The sequence below is a fragment of the Nicotiana tabacum genome, chromosome 3 (genome assembly GCF_000715075.1).
Source record: "Nicotiana tabacum cultivar K326 chromosome 3, ASM71507v2, whole genome shotgun sequence".
Lineage (NCBI taxonomy): Eukaryota > Viridiplantae > Streptophyta > Magnoliopsida > Solanales > Solanaceae > Nicotiana > Nicotiana tabacum.
The window spans coordinates 143921783-143943664 of record NC_134082.1 but is presented as its reverse complement, the minus strand read 5'-3'; the positions used below and the strand labels follow the sequence as shown (position 1 = coordinate 143943664).

Genomic DNA, 21882 nt, shown 5'->3' with positions numbered 1-21882 from the left:
ATTACATCATAACACGGGTGTCTTTACCGTAGAAGATGGTAAGCTTGGTTCACTGTTATCTTGCCTTGCATACGCAGATATTTTCTGGCCGCCACCATCTTGGCTTAATCAGGCTCGATCTGATGCTCTAGTGAGTCTTCAAAACTCTCATTTTTCCTTTTCATTCTTCAAAATTCTATATACAGGCAGTCTTTTTCCAAGTGTTTTGGCCTAATTGTAGGTTATATATCGATACATAATGCAACACTTCTCAATTCCCAAGTGATGAAATCTGGCTTCAGTTCTTCAAGTTTGTTTTCCAGGGAATTAAGCCTAGTCAAATTAATCAGCGTGTTCCTTTAAAAAAAGTTGCTGAGTCGTGATTATTTATATTCTCGTTGGAATTGCATGCTCATTTCAGTTCTTTTATCTTATCGTAAAAACAATTAATAAAAACTCGATTGACTTAATTTTCAGGATGCCATAAAATCTGCATCATGGATGACTCAAAAATTGAGCAAAGAACTAGCTGATGTTAAAAAGAAGTTGCTTGATCTTACATTATCTGGATCAAATTTCCAATCACCAAATCCACTGGTTAGTCACATGAGTAATATAATGGACCATTGCTACATGAGAATGTTGTTAATTCTTTTCTCCCTTGTTATCATTCTGATTCAAACTTTTATCATCTATAAATAATAGCTTGAGGCTCCTCTGGATCCGACGAAAGAGTTATCTAGATTGTTAGTTGAGCACAAATACGAGGAAGCATTCCCTGCAGCCTTGCAAAGAAGTGATGTGTCTAATATTGTACCGTGGTTGTGCTCTCAGGTATGTTGTTTGCTTTCTTACCTTTTTTGGTTTTCTTGTTGTGGTTTAATTTATGATAGCAATTAGCCATCCTTGAGACACTTTCTAATTTCTGGTTGATGCATCTTAATCAATAATTCCCTTATATGCCTTAGGTTGATTTACCTGGAATATTGTCGATGAATCCTCTCCCTTTGAGTGAAGTACTTGTTTCACTTCTTAAGCAGTTGGCCTGTGATGTTAGCAGGGAGACATCCCCCAAACTGTCCTGGATGAGGAATGTGCTATCTGCCATTAATTCCTTAAGTTTTTTAGCACAGAATTAAGACTAGTACTCTTGATGAGTGTGTTGCTGTTTACTCAGAATTAGTAAGAAATCTTCACCATGTTTTTCCTGTTTCATTACATTAATGTTATTGCTCTCTATGGGAATATCAAATCTTCTTTTGTTTCCTTTTGCCTAAGCTTATGCTGGATAGACTTATTTGAGACCTATATTGACAAGGGAAGGTGCGTGTGATATAAACTATGTCGAACGCCATATTTTTTCTATAAAAAAAAATGTTTTCTTGAAAGTATTTTTGTAAGATTACTCTAAGACCAAATGAGAAAAATGACTAGTGTCGTTTTGTTTTTGTTTTTTTAATTTTGTTTTTTTAAAATGCGTTTTATGACATTTTTTTTTATAACCCATAAATACCGAAAGTCATGTCTAGGGGTGACAAACGAGCAGGTCGGGTCAAATATGGGACGGGTTAAAAACGAGTGTCACACCTCCTTTTTTACCTACACCTCCGGAGGGGAGTATAAGTGAGTTTTTTCCAATTTAAGTGACAATCGAAACAGGATTAATTTATTTAAAATTCAGAGTCGCCACTTGGGATAATTTATGGTGTCCCAAGTCACCGGTTTTAAATCCTGAATCGAGGAAAGATTGACTCTGTTTTACAGTCCGCAAACACAGAAATTCGGGTAAGGAATTCTGTTAACCCGGGAGAAGGTGCTAGGCATTCCCGGGTTCCGTGGTTTTAGCACGGTCGCTCAACTGTTATTCTTGGCCTATTATCTGATTTTAATACATGTTTAGACCTATGTGCATTTTAACTTTATACCCGCTTTTAATCATTTTTAAGGAGATTGCAACGTCATTTAAAATACGTCTTGAACCACGTCACATAAATGCACCCGCGGTCCCCGACACATTTTATCTAACGTTGTTGAGATTTGAATTTGGGTCACATAAATGCGCACCCGAGTTTAGGAAGGTAAATTATTAACTAGCGCGCCTAAAGCAATTACGCATTTTTAAGTTTACGAGGGCCATGGAAAATTCGCTAAATGACACACCTCGATTTCTAAAGGATTCAAAATTTATTCAATGAGGGCCATGCATTTGAGATTTTTGTTTGGCACGGCACGCCTCAATTCCAATTTTAAAAGGAAAATCCAAACCAAGTTTCGAGGGCCATAAACTATAGCTTATTTAGCACGGCATACCTCCAAATCTACTTTAATAGTCTAATTAATTAAGGAAGCTTAAGGGAGTTATTACTACTTTTTAGACTAAATGTTGGAACAAATTTTAAGCCAATAGACCAACCTTAGAAGAGTCACGTGAATAGCAGGCGGGTCAATAGTTAAAGAAAAGACCTTGGGCTCACATAACTGGCCCTACATACAAAGGAGTGCAACTTGTCTCCAATTCAGGCCCAACATGAACTCAAGTCCTTGGGGAGTTAAGCATCAACAGGTGCAGGACTCGAGGTCGAGTCTTCAAGCATGTGAAACATCAGAGTATTAAAATGTAAAGGTGAGGCCAATTCACTTAGCAGAAAATGGACGCCACAAGCAAACTCGACTGGCCTTGATTTTCATTAACTGGGTCAGTATTAGGGCCAAGTCTCAGAACCAACCCTTGTGCACAATTAATTGCTTGCAAATCAATCAAGGAACTATATGAAGCACGGAATAGAACTAACCTTCTGCTTCTGAATTTTAAACTATCAGCAAAACATTCTGAATTGTAAACAACAAATCCAACTTAAACATGCTCACAATCAAAATCAAAATAAATTGGTACTTTCTTCTATTCTTAAAGTGACAGCTAAGCCATTTTCCTTTCTTTTCATATGATCTTTGCACCAATGACTACTTAAGAAATTTAGATCAGTTAAACTATTCTCATACACCACCAGTAATCAATCAGAAAATCAGCACATGAGTTATTCAAATTCCAACACCACATACTGATAACCAAGTCGAACTATCCTTTTATAATCCATATCATAAGGCAGATGATTTTGGGCCAAAAACACATATTAAAGAGCCTTTAGGTAGCAGACTATACATTAGCATTTTACCCTTAACCTATACTTGTCATGATACTGGTTCTACGTGAGATTATCGCCAAATATGAATACTCATTTCAGCCGAAAACTAAAATAAACCTGAAATACATGCAGTTTAACTGAGTCCTTTGCCACAACATCTTAACAGTCCCATGACAATGTATAATGAGAAGATTTCAGCTAACTAAACTAGAAATCAACTCGAATGATGAATCACATCACTAAGAACACACAATCAAAAAAGAAATTTCAGATGAAGCATGGATAAATCTAATAATATGCTTTAAAACTTTCTGCCTTTCATTTCATTCCTCAAATCCATCTTCACAATCAGTAGGGCCTGAGAGTATGTACCTGAGTAAGTAAAAACAAGAGCAGAATATCAAGCTGAAGATCAAGGGAAAGCAGCAACACCAGAAACCAACAGTGTAAACGTGCTGAAAACCAGATTCAAACAATAAAACAGTAACACCCAAACAACATACTTAAAACAAGCTTCTGAATATCCAAAATTCAATCCATTTCAACCCAATTGCATGATTTTGTCATTTTCAGTAACGTTAATCAAGCAATGAAGATCAATAACCAGGAAACCAAACCAATTTTGAGTGGTTTCACACAAGGAAATGCAAGGAATTCAAGAATATTTTAGAATTTTCCAAAGAAGGCAGCCGTTCAGTTTTTTTAGGATTTTTTTGCTCTCTAAAATCCCTCTCTTTAGTCTCTAAGTAATGATGCCTTTATAGGCAAGCTATTAAGGCAGCTAAAAGGATCAATTTTTGCACTTTGCAGATTTGATATTTTTATTTTAGCTCCAATACCCTTAGTTCAGAAATTAACTTTCAAACTAACCCCCATCTCAACTTCCTAGAAACTTCTCTAGTCTGTTACTGAAATATTCCCTACGCCAATTACCAAGAATAACCCTCAATACCCCTAAAGATTACCCCTCCAACCAAAATATGGGTCAAACTGACCCGACTCAATTTGGTATGGGTCTGCAACCCAAGCTGAATTCCCTCTTGGGCTCTTGATTTTTCAGAGCCCAATTCAAATTAATCAAAGATTCACAGTTTTAAGACTTTATCAAAATCTCCCAAAAGAAAACCCGAAAACCTTTTAAAATGCAATCAAAATAAAGAAGAGAGTGAATGAACTAATTAACCTAAACACATAGCAGGAAATTAACTAAGTTATAGGCCTAATCAAATTAACTAGGTGATTAAACAGAAAGAAAAAAATAAGAAAATTAGCCATGTTATTAACCAAATTTAACGGACTAAAGAAGTCAGAGAACAGGCTTTCACAAAGAAGAGGAAAAGAAAAAAGAAAAGGAACAAAATAATGAACGGAAAACAAATTTGAACTCAAATGGTTAATCGAATTTCACCCGATTATTATAAGAAAACTAGGCTAAAGAAAAGGGAAGGAGGAGGATAATAAGACAGTGAAAGAAAGAAAAATACAAGAGGGGGAAATGAACTTACCAAATCAAAACTCGAAACCAGACGGAGACAAAAGACCTAACAAAACTAATGTCGATCAATTGTTCTTTGTCAAGAACAAACTAAACGACATCAGTCTTGTTGAACCCAAACATTAAAATTTGAAGAAACAACGCCCTATGACCATGCATGATCTCAAGTTCAATAGAAAATGACTTTTGGACTTTTAGGGCTCGACCTCGGATTCAAGATTCGCGGAGCTCCGGGCAGATTCAAAGGAAAGCACTTGGGGATTTGGTATGAGGGGATCATGGGGGTTGTAGGGTGTTAGTTTGGCGCGGTTTGGGAACTGCGCCGCCGGCGACAAGCGGTGGAAACTAGGGCGGCGTCTCTAGGGTTTTGGTTAGAGACGATGAGATTTGGGAGATGAGACGGGGGGAAGGGATTCAGACAATATTATACTAATCAAACCCCACTTTCGGACCGTTAGATCAACAGAGATCAACGGTCCAGATCAAAAGAACGAAACGATGTCGTTTTGATTATGATGGAGATTGGACCGGGTAGGAAACGGATTCTGGGCTGGGTCAATTGGTATTTCGACGGGTCTAAAGGAAAATTTGTTTGGGCTTGGACAATTTCAGATTTTGGCCCAAAAAATCTGATTTCTTCAAAATCCTTTCTTTTTCTTTTTTATTTTCCAAAATTCTTTTCCTTTGTTTAAAAATTAAAAATAACACCTAAATTAATCCCTAAATCAAATTATCCTACCAAATTAAATTAATTAACCCTAATAATTATTACAACTAATTAAATACCAAATTTAAGGAAAACTAACAAAATTCAAATCTAAAATTGAACAATACAAAATAAACTATTTTTTGTGATTTTTCCATTTTTGTAAAGCAACTAAATTACTAATTGATTAAAAATGCAAAATTAAATCCTAAATGCAAATGCAACATATTTTCGTATTTTTCATAATTTAAATAAAATTAAACATGCACAAACAAATCCAAACAATTACAAAAATACTACGAAAATCCACGAAATTGCAAACAATGGAAAAAGTTATTTTGTTTTGAATTTGTGGGAGTAATTCATACAGGGCAAAAATCACATGCTCACAGCTGCCCCTCTTTGCTCGGAAACATGAAGAGTTTTCGTGCAAAGATAAAGTGAGCGGATACGAGCAATTTTTGCCCGTTTGAGTACTCTGTGGGAAGCATTTTTTGAAAGATTTGACTGTACCCTGCTTCCGAGGTTGCCTACATGTCCTTGGCTATAAAGGAATCAGGTTAGTGTAGTTCGGGAAGTTTCGGTAGCTGAGACTACCATGAAGCTGTGACTTCACTGTTATTGTTGTTGCTGCTACTGCTTACTGAACTCCTTATTACACCATGATAAATAAAAAGAAGCTAGACTAAACTATGATCTATGCATTACAAAAATCCTATCTATATCCTCAAACTTGATTCTTGTGATTCATGTTGCCTTGTTGACTTGTATTCCCCAGGTGAAATCCCTTTGTTGCGGACTTGAATTGTAATCTGAGATGCTTTCCCTTTTCTCCAGGTGGGTGCCTAATTACTGAACTTGAACCGCCTTCCTTCGAACGTTGTTGCATTCCCTTTGTTCTCCAGGTGGGCTCCTGATTACCGAAGCTTGAATTGCTTTGTTCTCCAGGTGGGCTCCTGATTACCAACACTTGAATTACTTTGTTCTCCAGGTGGGCTCCTGATTACCGACGCTTGAATTGCTTTGTTCTCCAGATGGGCTCCTGATTACCGACACTTGAATTGCTTTGTTCTCCAGGTGGGCTCCTGATTACTGATACTTGAATTGCTTTGTTCTTCAGGTGGGCTCCTGATTACCAACACTTAAATTGCTTTGTTCTTCAGGTGGGCTCCTAATTACCCACACTTGAATTGCTTTGTTCTCCAGGTGGGCTCCTGATTACCGACACTTGAATTGTTTTGTTCCCCAGGTGGTCTCCTGATTACCAACACTTGAATTGCTTTGTTCTCCAGGTGGGCTCCTGATTACCAACACTTGAATTGCTTTGTTCTCCAGGTGGGCTCCTGATTATCGACACTTGAATTGTTTTGTTCTCCAGGTGGGCTCCTGATTACCAACACTTGAATTGTTTTGTTCTCCAGGTGGGCTCCTGATTACCGACACTTGAATTGTTTTATTCTCCAGGTGGGCTCCTGATTACCGATGCTTGAATTGCTTTGTTCTCCAGGTGGGCTACTGATTACCAACGCTTGAATTGTTTTGTTCTCTAGTTGGGCTCCTGATTACCGATGCTTGAATTGTTTCCTTTCCTTAAAACTGGTGTTGTTCTCCCTAGCTCTCCTGATGGGTGCCTGACTTCAACAAAAATAGACAAAACAAAGAACATTTTTTGCCCCAGTTTGGTAGCTGGGCACATCTGTGAGTGTAAATTGAATCATGTTACCAAATATCACTAAGAATTTGAAAGCTAGATCCCATTATTCAGGAGAGTCCTGAAAACTCCTAGTTAAATGACAATTTTAAAGCTAAATTATATCTTCTGAAGGTATGACTTATGTTAAGTCTTGTTATCTAAGAAAGTTTTAAAACTACATCTTATTATCTAGGAGGGTCCTGAAAATCAAAATCAAGTCTTATCTTAAGAGTGACAATTTTTAAGGCTGAATTATGCTTCCCTATAGCATAACTTACGCTAAATCTTGTTATCTAATGGAAATCTTAAATCTAGGTCCCATTATTCAGGAGAGTCCTGAAAACTCCTATTTGAATCTTATCTCAAGAATGCAAATTTTTAAGCCAACTTATATTCCTTTGGGGTAAATTTATGGTAGATTTTGCTACTCATGGTTATTTTGAATTTAAACTAGGTCCCATTTTCCAGGAGGGTCCTGAGAATTTACTGTCAAACCTGTCTGGTGCTTGTTTTTCCCCTACGGAGGATTTCTCCGAAACAAATGAAATTTTCTGCCCATTTTTCAATTAGAGAAAAATCTTATCAGTTTAAAATGTGGTGGTTAGTTTGTGGCATTTTTGCTAAAGGTGGCCTCTCCGCAGTCGTGCTTTGTTTTGACTGGCTTCTCCGAACTGGATAAGAACCGCTTGACTTTCTGATTGCCTTTGAATCATATGACCCTGGATAACCCGAGTGTTCTATACCTAAACTGTTGTGTTACATCTCTGACCCATCTATCTGAACCTCTGCATCTCTCATGAAATTACTAAACCTTCGACCAATGGAACTTTCCCTAACACCTTATTTCCCATTTTACATCATACTGTTTCTGGCGATGCTTTGGCCGCCTTGTGCTTTGTGCAATTTTGGGGAGTTGGTAGTGAGCTTTGAAACCCTTTCTTATTTGCTTAAACAAAACTGACACTGGAAAACATCTTAGAGAAATAAACCCCAAATGAAATGAAATGCAATGACTTTGAAAGTTAGGGATAAGAAAAATCCAATTGGAAGACTGTCTGAAGGGGAAAAAGAAAAAGAGACTTATCTGAGTGGAGCAGCTGGCACCAATAATCATGACATGCATTTCAGATTAATCGGCCCAGTCTGTCCAACCAATCAACTTTTAGTTGTCGTACTTTACGTCCCGAAATCTTCAAAACCCAATTTCTTCACCAAAACCTTGTCCTTGTTCAACCTGCGGTGCCCCGAAAGGTTTTCACCAGCAAACCTCTCTCATTTATTCATCTCTCAACTCACTTTTGCCTTAATGTGCCCGTGAAGGTTTTCACCAATAAGACTCTCTCATTTTTGATTTCTCTCAGCTTTCCATCGCCTTACGGTGCCCGTGAGGGTTTTCACCAATAAGACTCTCTCCTTTTTCATTTTCCTTGTTTGGACCGGAGTGTTGCCCCTGATATGAATCACCTCTACTTGCTCGACTTGGCATCTCTAGAAGACTGATTGGAAGATCTTTCTTTGGACAGTAATGTGGGCTTTTGGACGGGGTTAGAAAGAAAGGGTATCAAAAGGCTCAAAATAACTCAACTGGGTTCAAAATTACAACTTTCGGAATCAGATTTCTTACAACAACCGCAACTTCTGCCCCAGTTTCTTTGCTTGGGGCTTTTGGGATTTTATTTTGATGGGACCGAACCGTGTGACTGCCTACATATCCTTAAAATGAATCAGGTCGAACGTAGTTCATGACATAGAAATTGTTTTGTTGTTCTGATTTTCTCTTTTCTTTCCTATCTTTCTTTCTTTTCTTCTCTTCCTTTTTCTCTTTTTTTCTTCTTCTTCTTTTTTTCACTCTTTTTCATTTTCTTTCTCTTTTCATCTTATCTTTTCTCTCTTTTCCTTTACTTATCTTGTGTGTTCATGGTTCTGAATTTTGTTACTGATTCCAAAAGAGGGGTATGAAAGGAAATAAATAAGGCTCAAAGGGGTAACAAAGGATAAAGTTTTTAGATAGCAGAACAAAATGCCTTCATCATTACAATCTTCAAAACATGCCAAGTACAAACAAACACAATTTAAACCAAAGAAATCATACATAATATCTTTTGACTGCATCAGAATTGATAGTCATATCTATATATTTGCCTTCTATATCTGTTAAATACAAAGCACCATTGGACAACACTCTCGTTACGATGAACGGCCCCTACCAATTTAGGGCGAACTTGCCTTTTGCTTCAGCCTGATGTGAAAGGATACGTTTCAATACTTGCTGACCCACTTCAAACTTTCGTGGACGCACCTTCTTGTTATATGCTCTTTCCATTCTCTATTGATACAACTGGCCATGACACACTGCTGCCAATCTTTTCTCATCGATCAAACTCAATTGCTCCAGGCGGACTTTGACCCACTCATCATCATCAATTTTGACTTCAGCGACAATCCGAAGGGATGAAATTTCAACTTTTGCGGGTATCACTGCTTCAGTGCCATATACCAACAAATAAGGTGTTGCACCTACTGAAGTACGAATAGTAGTGCGATAACCCAACAACGCAAAGGGCAACTTTTCATGCCATTGCCTGGAACCTTCCACCATTTTCCAAAGTATCTTCTTTTATGTTCTTATTGGCTGCCTCGACTGCTCCATTCGCCTTGTGGCGGTATGGGGTGGAATTGCGATGCGTAATCTTAAATTGCTAACATACCTCTTTCATCAAATGACTATTGAGATTAGCACCATTATCTGTGATGATTACCTTTGGTATCCCGAACTGACAAATGATACTTGAGTTAACAAAATTGACCACTGCTTTCTTGGTCACAGACATGAAAGTTTTAGCTTCAAACCACTTGGTGAAATAATCAATGGCCACCAGAATGAACATGTTCCCATTGGATGCTGCTAGCTCGATTGGTCCAATGACATCCATGCCCCAAGCAACAAAGGGCCATGGTGCGAACATTGTGTGTAATTCAGATGGCGGAGAATGAATCAAATCTTCGAGTACTTGTCATTGATGACATTTGCGCACAAAACTAATACAATCTCGGTCCATGGTGAGCCAATAATAACCTTCTTGGAGAATCTTCTTTGCCAGAATGTACCCACTCATATGCGGTCTACAAACTCCAGAATGTACTTTAGTCATGATAGTTGTGGCCTGTCTAGCATCTATGCATCTTAACAATCCAAGATCTGGAGTTTTTTTTGTACAAAACTCCCCCACTGAAGAATAATTCACTTGCTAAATTACGAAGAAGAATCCACTTGCTAAATTACGAAGAAGAATCCACTTGCTAAATTACGAATTGTTCTCTTTTGATCACCTGTGGCTTGTACCGGATATACCCACATTCTGATGTACTCCCTGATGTCATGGAATCATGGCTCACCATCAAGTTATTCTTCCACCATGTTATAGTAAGCATGCTGATCGCGGACCTGAATATGCAAAGGGTCAACATAAGCCTTATCTGGATGATGTATCATTGACGCCAGAGTAGCCAAAGCATCGGCAACCTCATTATGGATCCTTGGAATATGCCTGAACTCTATTGATCGGAACCGTTGACAAAGACCATGCAAACATTGTCTGTACGTTATGAGTTGCAAATTCCGTGTTTCCCATTCTCCTTGAATCTGGTGCACTAGAAGGTCCGAGTCTCCCAAGACCAAGACTTCCTGGACACCCATGTCGGCACCTAACCTCAAACCCAAAATGCATGCCTCGTACGCTACCATGTTGTTAGTACAATAGAAACGAAGATGAGCCGTAATAGGGTAGTGATGCCCTGTTTCAGAAATAAGTACAACTCCTATCCCAACGCCTTTCATGTTAGCAGCTCCATCAAATAAAAGTTTCCAAACTGGCTCTTCAACTTGTTCCAACTCATCAATGTGCATTACCTCTTCATCAGGGAAGTAAGTCTTCAAAGGCTCATATTCTTCATCCACCGGATTCTCGGCTAAATGGTCGGCCAATGCATGGGCTTTTATCGCAGTCCGAGTCACATAGACGATATCAAATTCTGTTAGAAAGATCTGCCACTTTGCGAGCCTCCCTGTAGGCATAGGCTTCTGAAAAATATACTTTAGCGGATCCAAACGAGATATGAGGTAAGTAGTGTAAGATGGCAAATAATGCTTCAGCTTCTGTGCTACCTAAGTTAGGGCGCAACATGTCCTTTCTAGGTGATTGTACTTAGCCTTATAAGATGTGAACTTCTTGTTGAGATAATAGATGGCCTCCTCCTTCCTGCCGGTGATGTCATGCTGACCTAACACACAATCAAATGAATTGTCCAGGACCGTCAAATATAGAATCAAAGGTTACGCGGTTCTGGTGGCACCAACACAGGACAAGTACCTCTTTATCTTATCAAATGCTTCTTGACACTCATGTGTCCACTTGATCGCAGCATCCTTCTTCAGCAGTTTGAAGATAGGCTCACAAGTTGTCATAAGCTGAGCAATAAACCTGCTGATGTAGTTCAACCTCCCTAAAAAATTTATCACCTCAGTCTTGTTCCTTGGGGGTGGAAATTCTTGGATAGATTTGACCTTTGATGGGTCCAATTCAATACCTCGACGATTGACTATGAATCCTAACAGTTTTTCCAGACAGCACCTCGAATGCGCACTTTGCAGGATTGAGCTTAAGATTGTACCTGCGAAGCTTTGGAAGAACTTTCTCAAATCTCTGACATGGTCAGACTGCTTTCTAGACTTTATGATTATATCATCCACATAAACCTCGATCTCCTTGTGTATCATGTCGTGGAATATGGTCGTCATTGCCCTCATGTAAATTGCCCCAGCATTTTTCAAACCGAAAGGCATGACCCGGTAGCAGTATGTTCCCTATGTGTGATGAATGCCATTTTTTCTACATCCTCCTCATCCATGAGGATCTGATGATAGCCCGCATAGCAATCCACAAAAGACCCAATCTCATGTTTGGCAATTTATCAATCAAAATGTGGATGTTTGGCAATGGGAAGTTGTCCTTTAGAGTTGCCTTATTGAGATCACGGTAATCAACACACACTCTGATCTTACCATCCTTCTTTGGCACAGGCACAACATTGTCTAACCAAGTGGGATATCGCGTGACTCGAATGACTTTTGCATCGAACTGCTTTGTGACCTCTTCTTTGATCTTCACACTCATATCGGTTTTGAACTTCCTCAACTTCTGTTTGACGGGAGGAAATGTCGGGTCAGTGGGCAATTTGTGAACCACCAAGTCAGTGCTTAGACCCGGCATGTCATCATATGACCATGCAAAAATATCTTTGTACTCAAACAATGCTTTAATCATCTCTTCCCTGAGTTGCAGTTCAAGATGGACACTTATCTTAGTTTCTCTGATATTATCTAGGTCCCCTAAATTGATTGCTTCTGTATCACTCAGGTTAGGCTTGGGTTTTTCTTCAAATGGCTTAATTCTTTACTAATTTTGTTAAAGGCCTCATCCCTATCATATTCTGATTCATCATCTCACTCTATTTCTTGAATTATTATCTCAGATTAGATTGGCCTTTAAGACTGGGCTAAAGATTCCTCATGCATGTCATGTCATTGAAACCAGCATAAAAAGAACTGTACAAGGAAGAAAAGAAAAACAAAAATAAAACTATCAGGAATGATGAAAAAGGGAAATTACATTTCATTAAATTTAAAGGATAACAAGGTTTATACATCCAAACGGACGGAACATAGAATCTAAATTAGAACCCTGGAATAATCCAGATAAACTGAAAGAAAATCAAAGCAAACTACCAAAACTCCTTCCGGGTAGGGAGAGGAGTATCTTCCCAATTGTTAAGCTTTGCACTTGGCCCGACAAATTGCACATCTACTTTGCTAGATCCTTCTCCAACTCCTACCATGTTTACCACATCGAACAACCTCTCGAACCTTTCAATTAAATCTTTATCAAGATCGACCACAGAACTGGGAACTATTGTTACTGGGCACTTCCTGGCACCAGGATTGACAAACGACCTGGAGAGACATGGGATAGGCTTTGGAAGGACACACGCCCTCTGTTTCAACTTTCTGGATCTTTTCACATCTGCGGATGTGGGCTTGAATCCCAAACCAAATATACCCAAGTTTTTGGGGAGAGACACCGGTTGTACGATACCTTGCAGAGATGCACCCAAACCTTTGCCAGGTACAAAACCATTTTTCAACATTTCAAATGCCACCATGACTGATGCGGTGGTTACCTTCGGAATTGGAACGCCTTTCCCTTCTGGAATTTTCTCGACTGACAGTGTGTCAAAAACCTAATAGACCCAATATCTCATGTCGTTTTCAACCTCGATGAATGGAACAATGGCATCACTGGGAGCACACAAATTATCCTCGTCGTGCACAATGATTTCCTGTCTATCCCATTCAAACTTAACCATCTGATGCAGAGTAGATAGGACTGCTTTGGCGGCATGAATCCAGGGTCGACCCAATTTTAGATTGTAGGAAATAGCTACATCCAGCACCTGGAACTCCATGATAAATTCAACTGGTCCTATTGTCAACTCCAGCACTATATCACCGACTGGATATTTCCCTCCACCGTCAAATCCCCGCACGCAGATACTGTTCTTGTGAATTCTTTCATCATCCACCTTCAACTTGTTTAGATTAGAGAGAGGACAAATGTTCGCACTGGAACCATTGTCGACCAATACTCGAGTAACCACGGGATCTTCGCATTTCATCGTAAGATAGAGGGCTCTATTATGCTTAGTACCCTCCACGGGCAACTCATCATCAGAAAAAGTGACTCTGTTTACCTCAAATATCTTGTTGGCTATCTTTTCCAAATGGGTTACTGAGATTTTGTCAGGAACATGATTCTCGTTCAGGATTTCCATCAAAGCCCACCGATGCTCGTCTGAATGGATTAACAATGACAATAGTGAAATCTGAGCAAGCGTCTTCCTCAACTGCTCCACAATGGAATAGTCTTGCACCTTCATCTTTCTCAAAAACTCTTATGCCTCTTCTTTAGTCACAGCTTTCTTCACTAATACTTGGTTATCTTTGGAGGTTTTAGCTTTTCTTAACTCCTCGGGGGCAAAGCATCTCCCCGAACGAGTCAATCCATGGGTCTCATAGACTTTATCTTTAACTTCTTTTCCTTTGTAAGTCAATGTCATCCGTTCATAATTCCAAGGGATAACCTTGTTGTTAACTATCGAAAACTGAGTTACAGGCTTGATAATGACAGGATCTGTGCGGGCACCCTCCACAATTATGACAGGCTTGTACGCCACTCCTAGCACAACCACTTTTGTCCTTTCTTGTTTCTTTGCAACATCACTTGAGGACCCTTTCTTGACTACCGCAGATGGTTCACTGCTTGTCCTTCTCAACTTGATCACTGATATCTCACTTGTTGATTTTTCAACCGACTTGACTTCATTGGATCGAATCATCATGACGATTTGTGAAGGCTTCTTAGGATCCCTTCCCTTATGCACTATCTCGATCATATTTGTCTCCTAATGGGTTGGCAATGGGTTCTGGTTGATATTGGGTGCCTCTGGAGCTTGGACTTCAATCCGATTTGTATCAATGAGCTCCTGGATAGCATTTTTCAGATCCCAGCATTTCTCTGTGTCATGCCCCGGAGTACCAGAACAATATTCACAGCTTACAGAATAATCAAGATTTATTGGGGGAGGATTAAGCAATTTTGACTCGATTTGCCTCAGCATATCCAATTGTCTTAGCCTGTGGAACAAACTAGTATAGGATTCTCCCAATGGAGTGAAGGTTTTCTTCCTCTACAACCTCTCATTCTTAAATGCTTGATTGGGCCGGAAACCTGGTCCAGGAGGGTTTCGGTAGGCTCGTGGGGGTGGGTAGGTATTTTGTGGGGTTGGCACACGCCATTGTGTGTGGGCAGGAGGTTGAGTGTATGTTTGGGCGTGGTGGATAGAAAAATGAGGGTCCGGTGATGGGTAGTAGTGTTGGGTGGATTATACGGGGTATGGGGTAGGTTTGGTGGTGGGGTCCAGGCTGATTATAGTGGTGAGATGAGCCCCTGGGTCCGAACCAAGCTTCTGAATCAATCATTGCCGCATCCTCTTACTTCTTCTTTCCAATTACTCCCCCAATTCCGCTTTGAATGGCCTGGGTGGTTGCCTTAATAGCCGAATAGCTCATGATTTTGTTTGACTTAAGTCCTTCTTCTACCATACCGCCCATTTTCACTACTTCATTGAAGGACTTGCCTATAGCTGATACTAGATGACCGTAGTAAGTAGGTTCTAAGGCCTGCAGAAAATAATCCACCATTTCACTTTCTTTCATTGGAGGGTCAACCCTTGCTGCCTGTTCTCTCCACCGAAAACCATACTTCCTGAAGCTTTCATTGTGCTTCTACTCAATCTTTGTCAAATATAGACGATCCGAAATAATCTTGAGATTGTATTGGAAGTGACAAGCGAATGCTTGGGCTAGATCATCCCATGTATACCATCTTCCGTGATCCTGCCGAGTGTACCACTCCAGTGCCAAACCACTCAAACTTTGACTGAAATACGCCATTAGTAACTCGTCTCTCCCGCCAGCTCCCCTCATTTTGCTACAAAAACCTCTTAAATGCGCCACCGGGTCTCCGTGCCCATCATACAAATCAAACTTGGGCATCTTAAACCCTGCCGGCAATTGAATATCTGGGAATAAGCATTGATCTTTGTAAGCCACGCTTACCTGACCTCCCAACCCCTGCATGTTTCTTAATGACTGTTCCAAGCTTTTAACTTTCCTGAACATCTCCTCATGTTCGAGATTCTTATATGGTTTCTCAGTTTCCATAGGGAGATCAAAACGAGGAGTGAAGGAATAGGGTTCTGGAACCTTGAAAGTGGGCTCAGGGGGGTAATATTGGTTATCGTGGGCATGGAATAAGGGCTTGCTGGAGGATTTGTGGAGTGTAGCGGGAGGGGGTGCCACGAAGACAGGAGTGGCTGGTGGAGGAGGGTATGGAACTGGTTTGGGTGGTGGAGCTTGTGGTGTTTAGGAGGTGGTTCTCTGGTAGTGGTGGTAAATGGGAAAGCTCGGGGATGAATCGGTAGTAGGAGGTTCCTAGGACTGATCCAATGGCGGGACAAAGGCAGGGTTGGCGGGGTAAAGTGGTGGCGGGTGTCCTTTTACCCATGCTTGGTACATCTCGGCCATCTGTTGTTTCAGCTTATATATCTCTTCTTTCAAATTAACATCCGACTCTTCCCCCTTTATCAAAGGATCGACGACACTTGAATCCAGTTCTTGGTTAGTCATGATCAACTTGTTTTTGGACCTGGTGTTGTATGGATGAGTTGCCAAAATGCCAAACAAACTAACCACCTGTCTGTACCGATTTTAAACAACAAACTTTGTTAGCGATTAGAGCTTAACAGACAGGCAACCGCACATTGGGGATGCAATGCACCTAAATAATTAACCCTTTCTATTATGCATTTGATCGGCTGTTTACATCATCCCGACTTTCCTTAATTTCCATTTGGCAACTTTTCTTTTTCCACTCTTTCCTTTCTTTGCTTGATTTCTCGTTGTTTGTTATCCATCCTTTTTTCTCTTGTTTTGCCATTGTTTCCTTCCCACCGTTTCGTGTTTTCTCTATCTTTTTCTTTTCTCTTTCTCTCTTGTTTTTCTCTCTCTCTTTTCTTTCTTATTTTTTTCTTTTGGTTATGATCGAATCTTATGGATATTGCCTACGTATCATGACCCCGCATGAATCAGACCTAGCGTAGTTCTGGGGGATAAGTGTAAAAATAAAACATTTTGGGATTTTCAAATTTTTCATAAAAAGAAAATGCTTTGATTACAACAACTGAAAAACTAACAGACTCGAAAAGGAAACTAATAGACTCTGATGGAAAGATGAAACTACAGGCTCGAAAACAAACTAACAGACTCCAATGAAAATCATGAATACATCAATGCCTCAACTGCTCCTAGGGCCCGCGGGACATCATTCGGTCTCGCCACGGGCCTACGCGCCAAATCCCCTTGGAGATGATAGAGATCTTCCATTATCTGGCGGACAAAAGTCATTATAGTGTCAAAGAACATGGTTCTAGTCATGTCCTCACAAATACTGCATTTCATCGCAATGTAGTCAGCGATCCTTCTAACCTTTTCTCTTATGACGCTCTTTTCTTGCAACAAACGCCCAATCTGCTTAGCCCTAGCTTCCAGAGTTTGTTCAGCTATATGATTTTGTTCTCAGAATTGTTGCAGATTTCTTTCTAACTGTGTCGTTGCTACATAACAGTGTTCTCTTTCTGCTTTAAAGTCCTTTGCCTACTTAGTCATTTTGCTCTCAAGGACAGTGATCTTTTTCTTCAACCCCACAACCTTATTGTCATATCTCTCTTTTAACTATTTAACCAAGCACACTCGTTCCTCCGCATTCTTGGCCAATTTTGTTCGAGCTCTTGCCAGTTCGCCTTCGGCCTTGTTCAGATCAAAATCATATTCGCCCACCTTCTGCCTAAGATTACCTATAAGCTTTTCATCTTTTGCACTTCTAGCGGGGTTTTCGGCTGCTATTTTCATTTCCTGAATTTGGGCTCGTAGGGCATCATTTTCTTTGGATAGCTTTTTCTTTTTGCCCTCATCCGCGGTGACTTGCAAACCATTCTCAAACTGAAGATCCCTGACTTGTTTCTCTAACTTGGCTATTGCGGCCCTGTATTCATTCTCCTTGGCCAACCAAGCCCACTGTTCTTGCGACGCCTCAACAAATTCCTGGATGTGAGGCTTTTTGGTTGGTCTTCCAGGTTTGGCTCTTGCGGTGTTCTTCTTCCTGTACCCGGCAAGTTAGGTGGGTGAGACCTCGCCTCTAGATAAGTCACGCACTCTAGTGTTTACTGTCAAATACTGGCACTCATTCCAAATATGACGAACTGTTTCTTCATGAAATTGGCCTAATTGTCTCATTACCTAGCATCTTCCTAATTGTCTCATCGCCCGGTATGAAGCGTATGGCTGAATTCTTCAAAGACCCATTATGAGGAGGTAAGGATCGGTGGCAGGCATATGTACAATCTCTTCAACAGGAAGCCAACCCAATGTCCATTCTACTTACCCCGCAATGATGGAGCGAAGGCGGGATACCCAATCTCTAAACCCTTCTAGCAGCTTAAACCCTGAAATCCTTGTGTCGAACTCTTCAATGCAGCTTTTATCTATGGACCCATAACTCATATACTGAGGGTGGTGACACAGGTGTTCGATCATCCACATCTGTAATAGCAAATTGCATCCTTCGAAGAAATCTGCCCCAGCTTTACAAGCTGTGAGAGCTCAGTATATCTCAGACACTATCATAGGGGCGAAAGTGCTCTTGGTGTTGGTAATCAGGACTTTGACGACTCCAGCCATCCGCAGGTCGATATTCCCATCTTTCCGGGGAAACACCACGAGGCCTAAGAAAGCTACCATGAAAGCGAAGCGCCTATGCTCATCTCATTTTGTTCGGTTCCCTTTACTACAAACCCCGCTCTCCGGATTGTCGAATCCTCCTACATGCTCGTACCTCTGGTATATGAAGCGTAGTGTGGAAAAACCATCCGCCAAATTAGCGAATTGGACCCCTTGCTTATTTTTAGCAGATCCATGAATTTGTGAGAGGTAACGGTTCTGGGAGCGATCAGATACTTATGCCTTAGACCTTCAGTACTTCCCATATAACCCGCTATCTCTTCTAAGGTGGGTGTGAGTTCAAAATCTGAGAACTGCAAGACGTTGTGAGCTGGGTCCCAAAATGTTACTAATGCCCTTATTATGTCTCCTCTAGGCCTGATCTTCATCAATTCGGTGAGCCCTCCCAAATAATGGTTGACCACATCTCGTCCTTCTTCACCCAAATCCTCCCACCACATGTGTAGATCCAATGGAATCTAGGACATGACCTTCGTCGGCAAATTTTGACTCGTGCTCATTCTGCACATTTGTTAGGGTGATTAAGCAAAATCATGACTCATTTGACTCAAGAAAAATTAACACTATTTTTTTCTTCTTTTTTTTCAAATTTCCATTTCAAAATAAAACCCGGTTTTGCAAATACGGCCTTTTAGCACTTCCGAAGAGAAGATTTTAAGGCTGTGCTTGCTATCCGGCCAAAAATTTGAAAAGAGACCAAAGGTGGTTGTTCTTGCAAAAATAGATTTCCGACGTCCTTTTGGGGACATTCGGCTATTTTCGACAAGAATGGCATCACCTTACTTATTTCTAACAAAGTAATAAAATTTGGTTCTTTTTGGGCTATTTTTGCAAAAGGGAAGTTGGACTCGATGGGGGTTGCCTACGTATCCCACATCCGGTGAGAATCAAACTGGCGTAGTTCGGGCAGTTTTAACAAAACAAAACCGACTATTTTCTTTTTCCTTTTTTTTTAAAAAAAAAATCTCTCTTTTTTTCAAAATTTCGGCAGAATTTCAGTATGTTTTTCAAAAAACAGGCAATTATCTCTCTCAGACCTCACATTGATTTTCATTTCCTCAACCTTTCCTTTATTATTCAATAAGCTGGTCAACATGAAAATCTGAAGAAAATAAATGCACAAGTAGCAAGTAGGATGTATCAGGATGGTCTTTTCATTTCGGGTACACCTGTCCTAGACAGACCCAACCCCTGTGTTGAGTCTCCAAAGTCAAATGCACATGATGCAAACAAAAGTTCCTACCAGGGATCCGGCATGAGGCTGAGTTATTCTAGGTTTAAAACCTAGGTGTATTGTTCTAGACCTGGCTTACCCGAGCGGACAACTCGAGCCAAGGTGGGGCAGCGTACCGGTAACTAAAAGATTATCCGGCTTTGCAACTTGTCTGAACCTCGTTCTATTTGGGATATGACACTAACAGAAAGAAGTCACGCCAGCGTGCACTCCTCAGAAGAGATAAGAGAGGGGTTTCGTAGCAATTTATATACAGTTTAAATAATATCAAAGCGGTAAAAGGCAACATTTAGCACATTAGGCCCAAACATGTAAATAAAATCAGACAATAAATAAAGTCAAATATAACAATTATTCTAAGCTCAAATTCTTGAACCCTGAACCAGAGATTCTGGGTTCTTATCCCCAGCAGAGTTGCCAGAGCTGTCACACCTCCTTTTTACCTACACCCCCGGAGGGGAGTATAAGGGAGTTTTTTCCAATTTAAGTGACAATCGAAACAGGATTAATTTATTTAAAATTCAGAGTCGCCACTTGGGATAATTTATAGTGTCCCAAGTCATCGGTTTTAAATCCCGAATTTTATAGTCCGCGAACACAGAAATCTGGGTAAGAAATTCTGTTAACCTAGGAGAAGGTGTTAGGCATTCTTGGGTTCCGTGGTTTTAGCACGGTCACTCAACTGTTATTCTTGGCCTATTATCTGATTTTAATACTTGTTTAGACCTATGCGCATTTTAACTTTATACCCGCTTTTAATCATTTTTAAGGAAGATTTGCAACGTCATTTAAAATACGTCTTGAACCACGTCACATAAATGCACTCGCGGTCCCCGATACATTTTATCTAACGTTGTTGAGATTTGGATTTGGGTCACACAAATGCGCACCCGAGTTTAGGAAGGTAAATTATTAACTAGCGCGCCTAAAGCAACTACGCATTTTTAAGTTTGCGAGGGCCATGGAAAATTTGCTAAATGGCACATCTCGATTTCTAAAGGATTTAAAATTAATTCAATGAGGGCCATGCATTTGAGATTTTTGTTAGTCACGGCACGCCTCAATTCAAATTTTAAAAGGGAAATCCAAACCAAGTTTCGAGTGCCATAAACTATAGCTTATTTAGCACGGCATACCTCCAAATCTACTTTAATAGTCTAATTAATTAAAGAAGCTTAAGGGAGTTATTACTTCTTTTTAGACTAAATATTTGAATCAATTTTAAGCCCATAGACCAACCTTAGAAGAGTCACATGAATGGCAGGCTGGTCAATAGTTAAAGAAAAGACCTTGAGCTTACATAACTGGTCGTACATACAAAGGAATGCAGCTTGTCTCCAATTCAGGCCCAACGTGAACTCAAGTCCTTGGGGAGTTAAGCATCAACAGGTGCAGGAATCGAGGTCGAGTCTTCAGGCATGGAAAACATCAGAGTATTAAAATGTAAAGGTGAGCCCAATTCACTTAGCAGAAAATGGACGCCACAAGCAAACTTGACTAGCCTTGATTTTCATTAACTGGGTCAGTATTAGGGCCAAGTCTCAGAACCAACCCTTGTGCACAATTAATTGCTTGCAAATCAATCAAGGAACTATATGAAGCACGAAATAGAACTAACCTTCTGCTTCTGAATTTTAAACTATCAGCTAAACATTTTGAATTGTAAACAATAAATCCAACTTAAACATGCTCACAATCAAAATCAAAATAAATTGGTACTTGCTTCTATTCTTAAAGTGACAGCTAAGCCATTTTCCTTTCTTTTCACATGATCTTTGCACCAATGACTACTTAAGAAATTTAGATCAGTTAAACTATTCTCATACACCACCAGTAATCAATCAGAAAATTAGCACATGAGTTATTCAAATTCCAACACCACATACTGATAACCAAGTCGAACTATCCTTTTATAATCCATATCATAAGGCAGATGATTTTGGGCCAAAAACACATATTAAAGAGCCTTTAGGTAGCAGACTATACATTAGCATTTTACCCTTAACCTATACTTGTCATGATACTGGTTCTACGTGAGATTATCGCCAAATATGAATACTCATTTCAGCCGAAAACTAAAATAAACCTGAAATACATGCAGTTTAACTGAGTCCTTTACCACAACATCTTAACAGTCCCATGACAATGTATAATGAGAA

General features: G+C 39.9%; 1 protein-coding gene across 1 annotated transcript; it reads left to right on the top strand.

The window, feature by feature from the left end:
- The first annotated feature begins 462 nt into the window (after positions 1-462).
- On the top strand, positions 463-1183 carry LOC107801249 (enhancer of mRNA-decapping protein 4-like). The gene is made up of 3 exons (XM_016624536.2): positions 463-576; positions 685-813; positions 948-1183. The coding sequence occupies exons 1-3, from the start codon at positions 481-483 to the stop codon at positions 1116-1118; spliced, it is 396 nt and encodes a 131-aa protein (XP_016480022.1). The 5' UTR covers positions 463-480; the 3' UTR covers positions 1119-1183.
- Positions 1184-21882: the final 20699 nt, after the last annotated feature.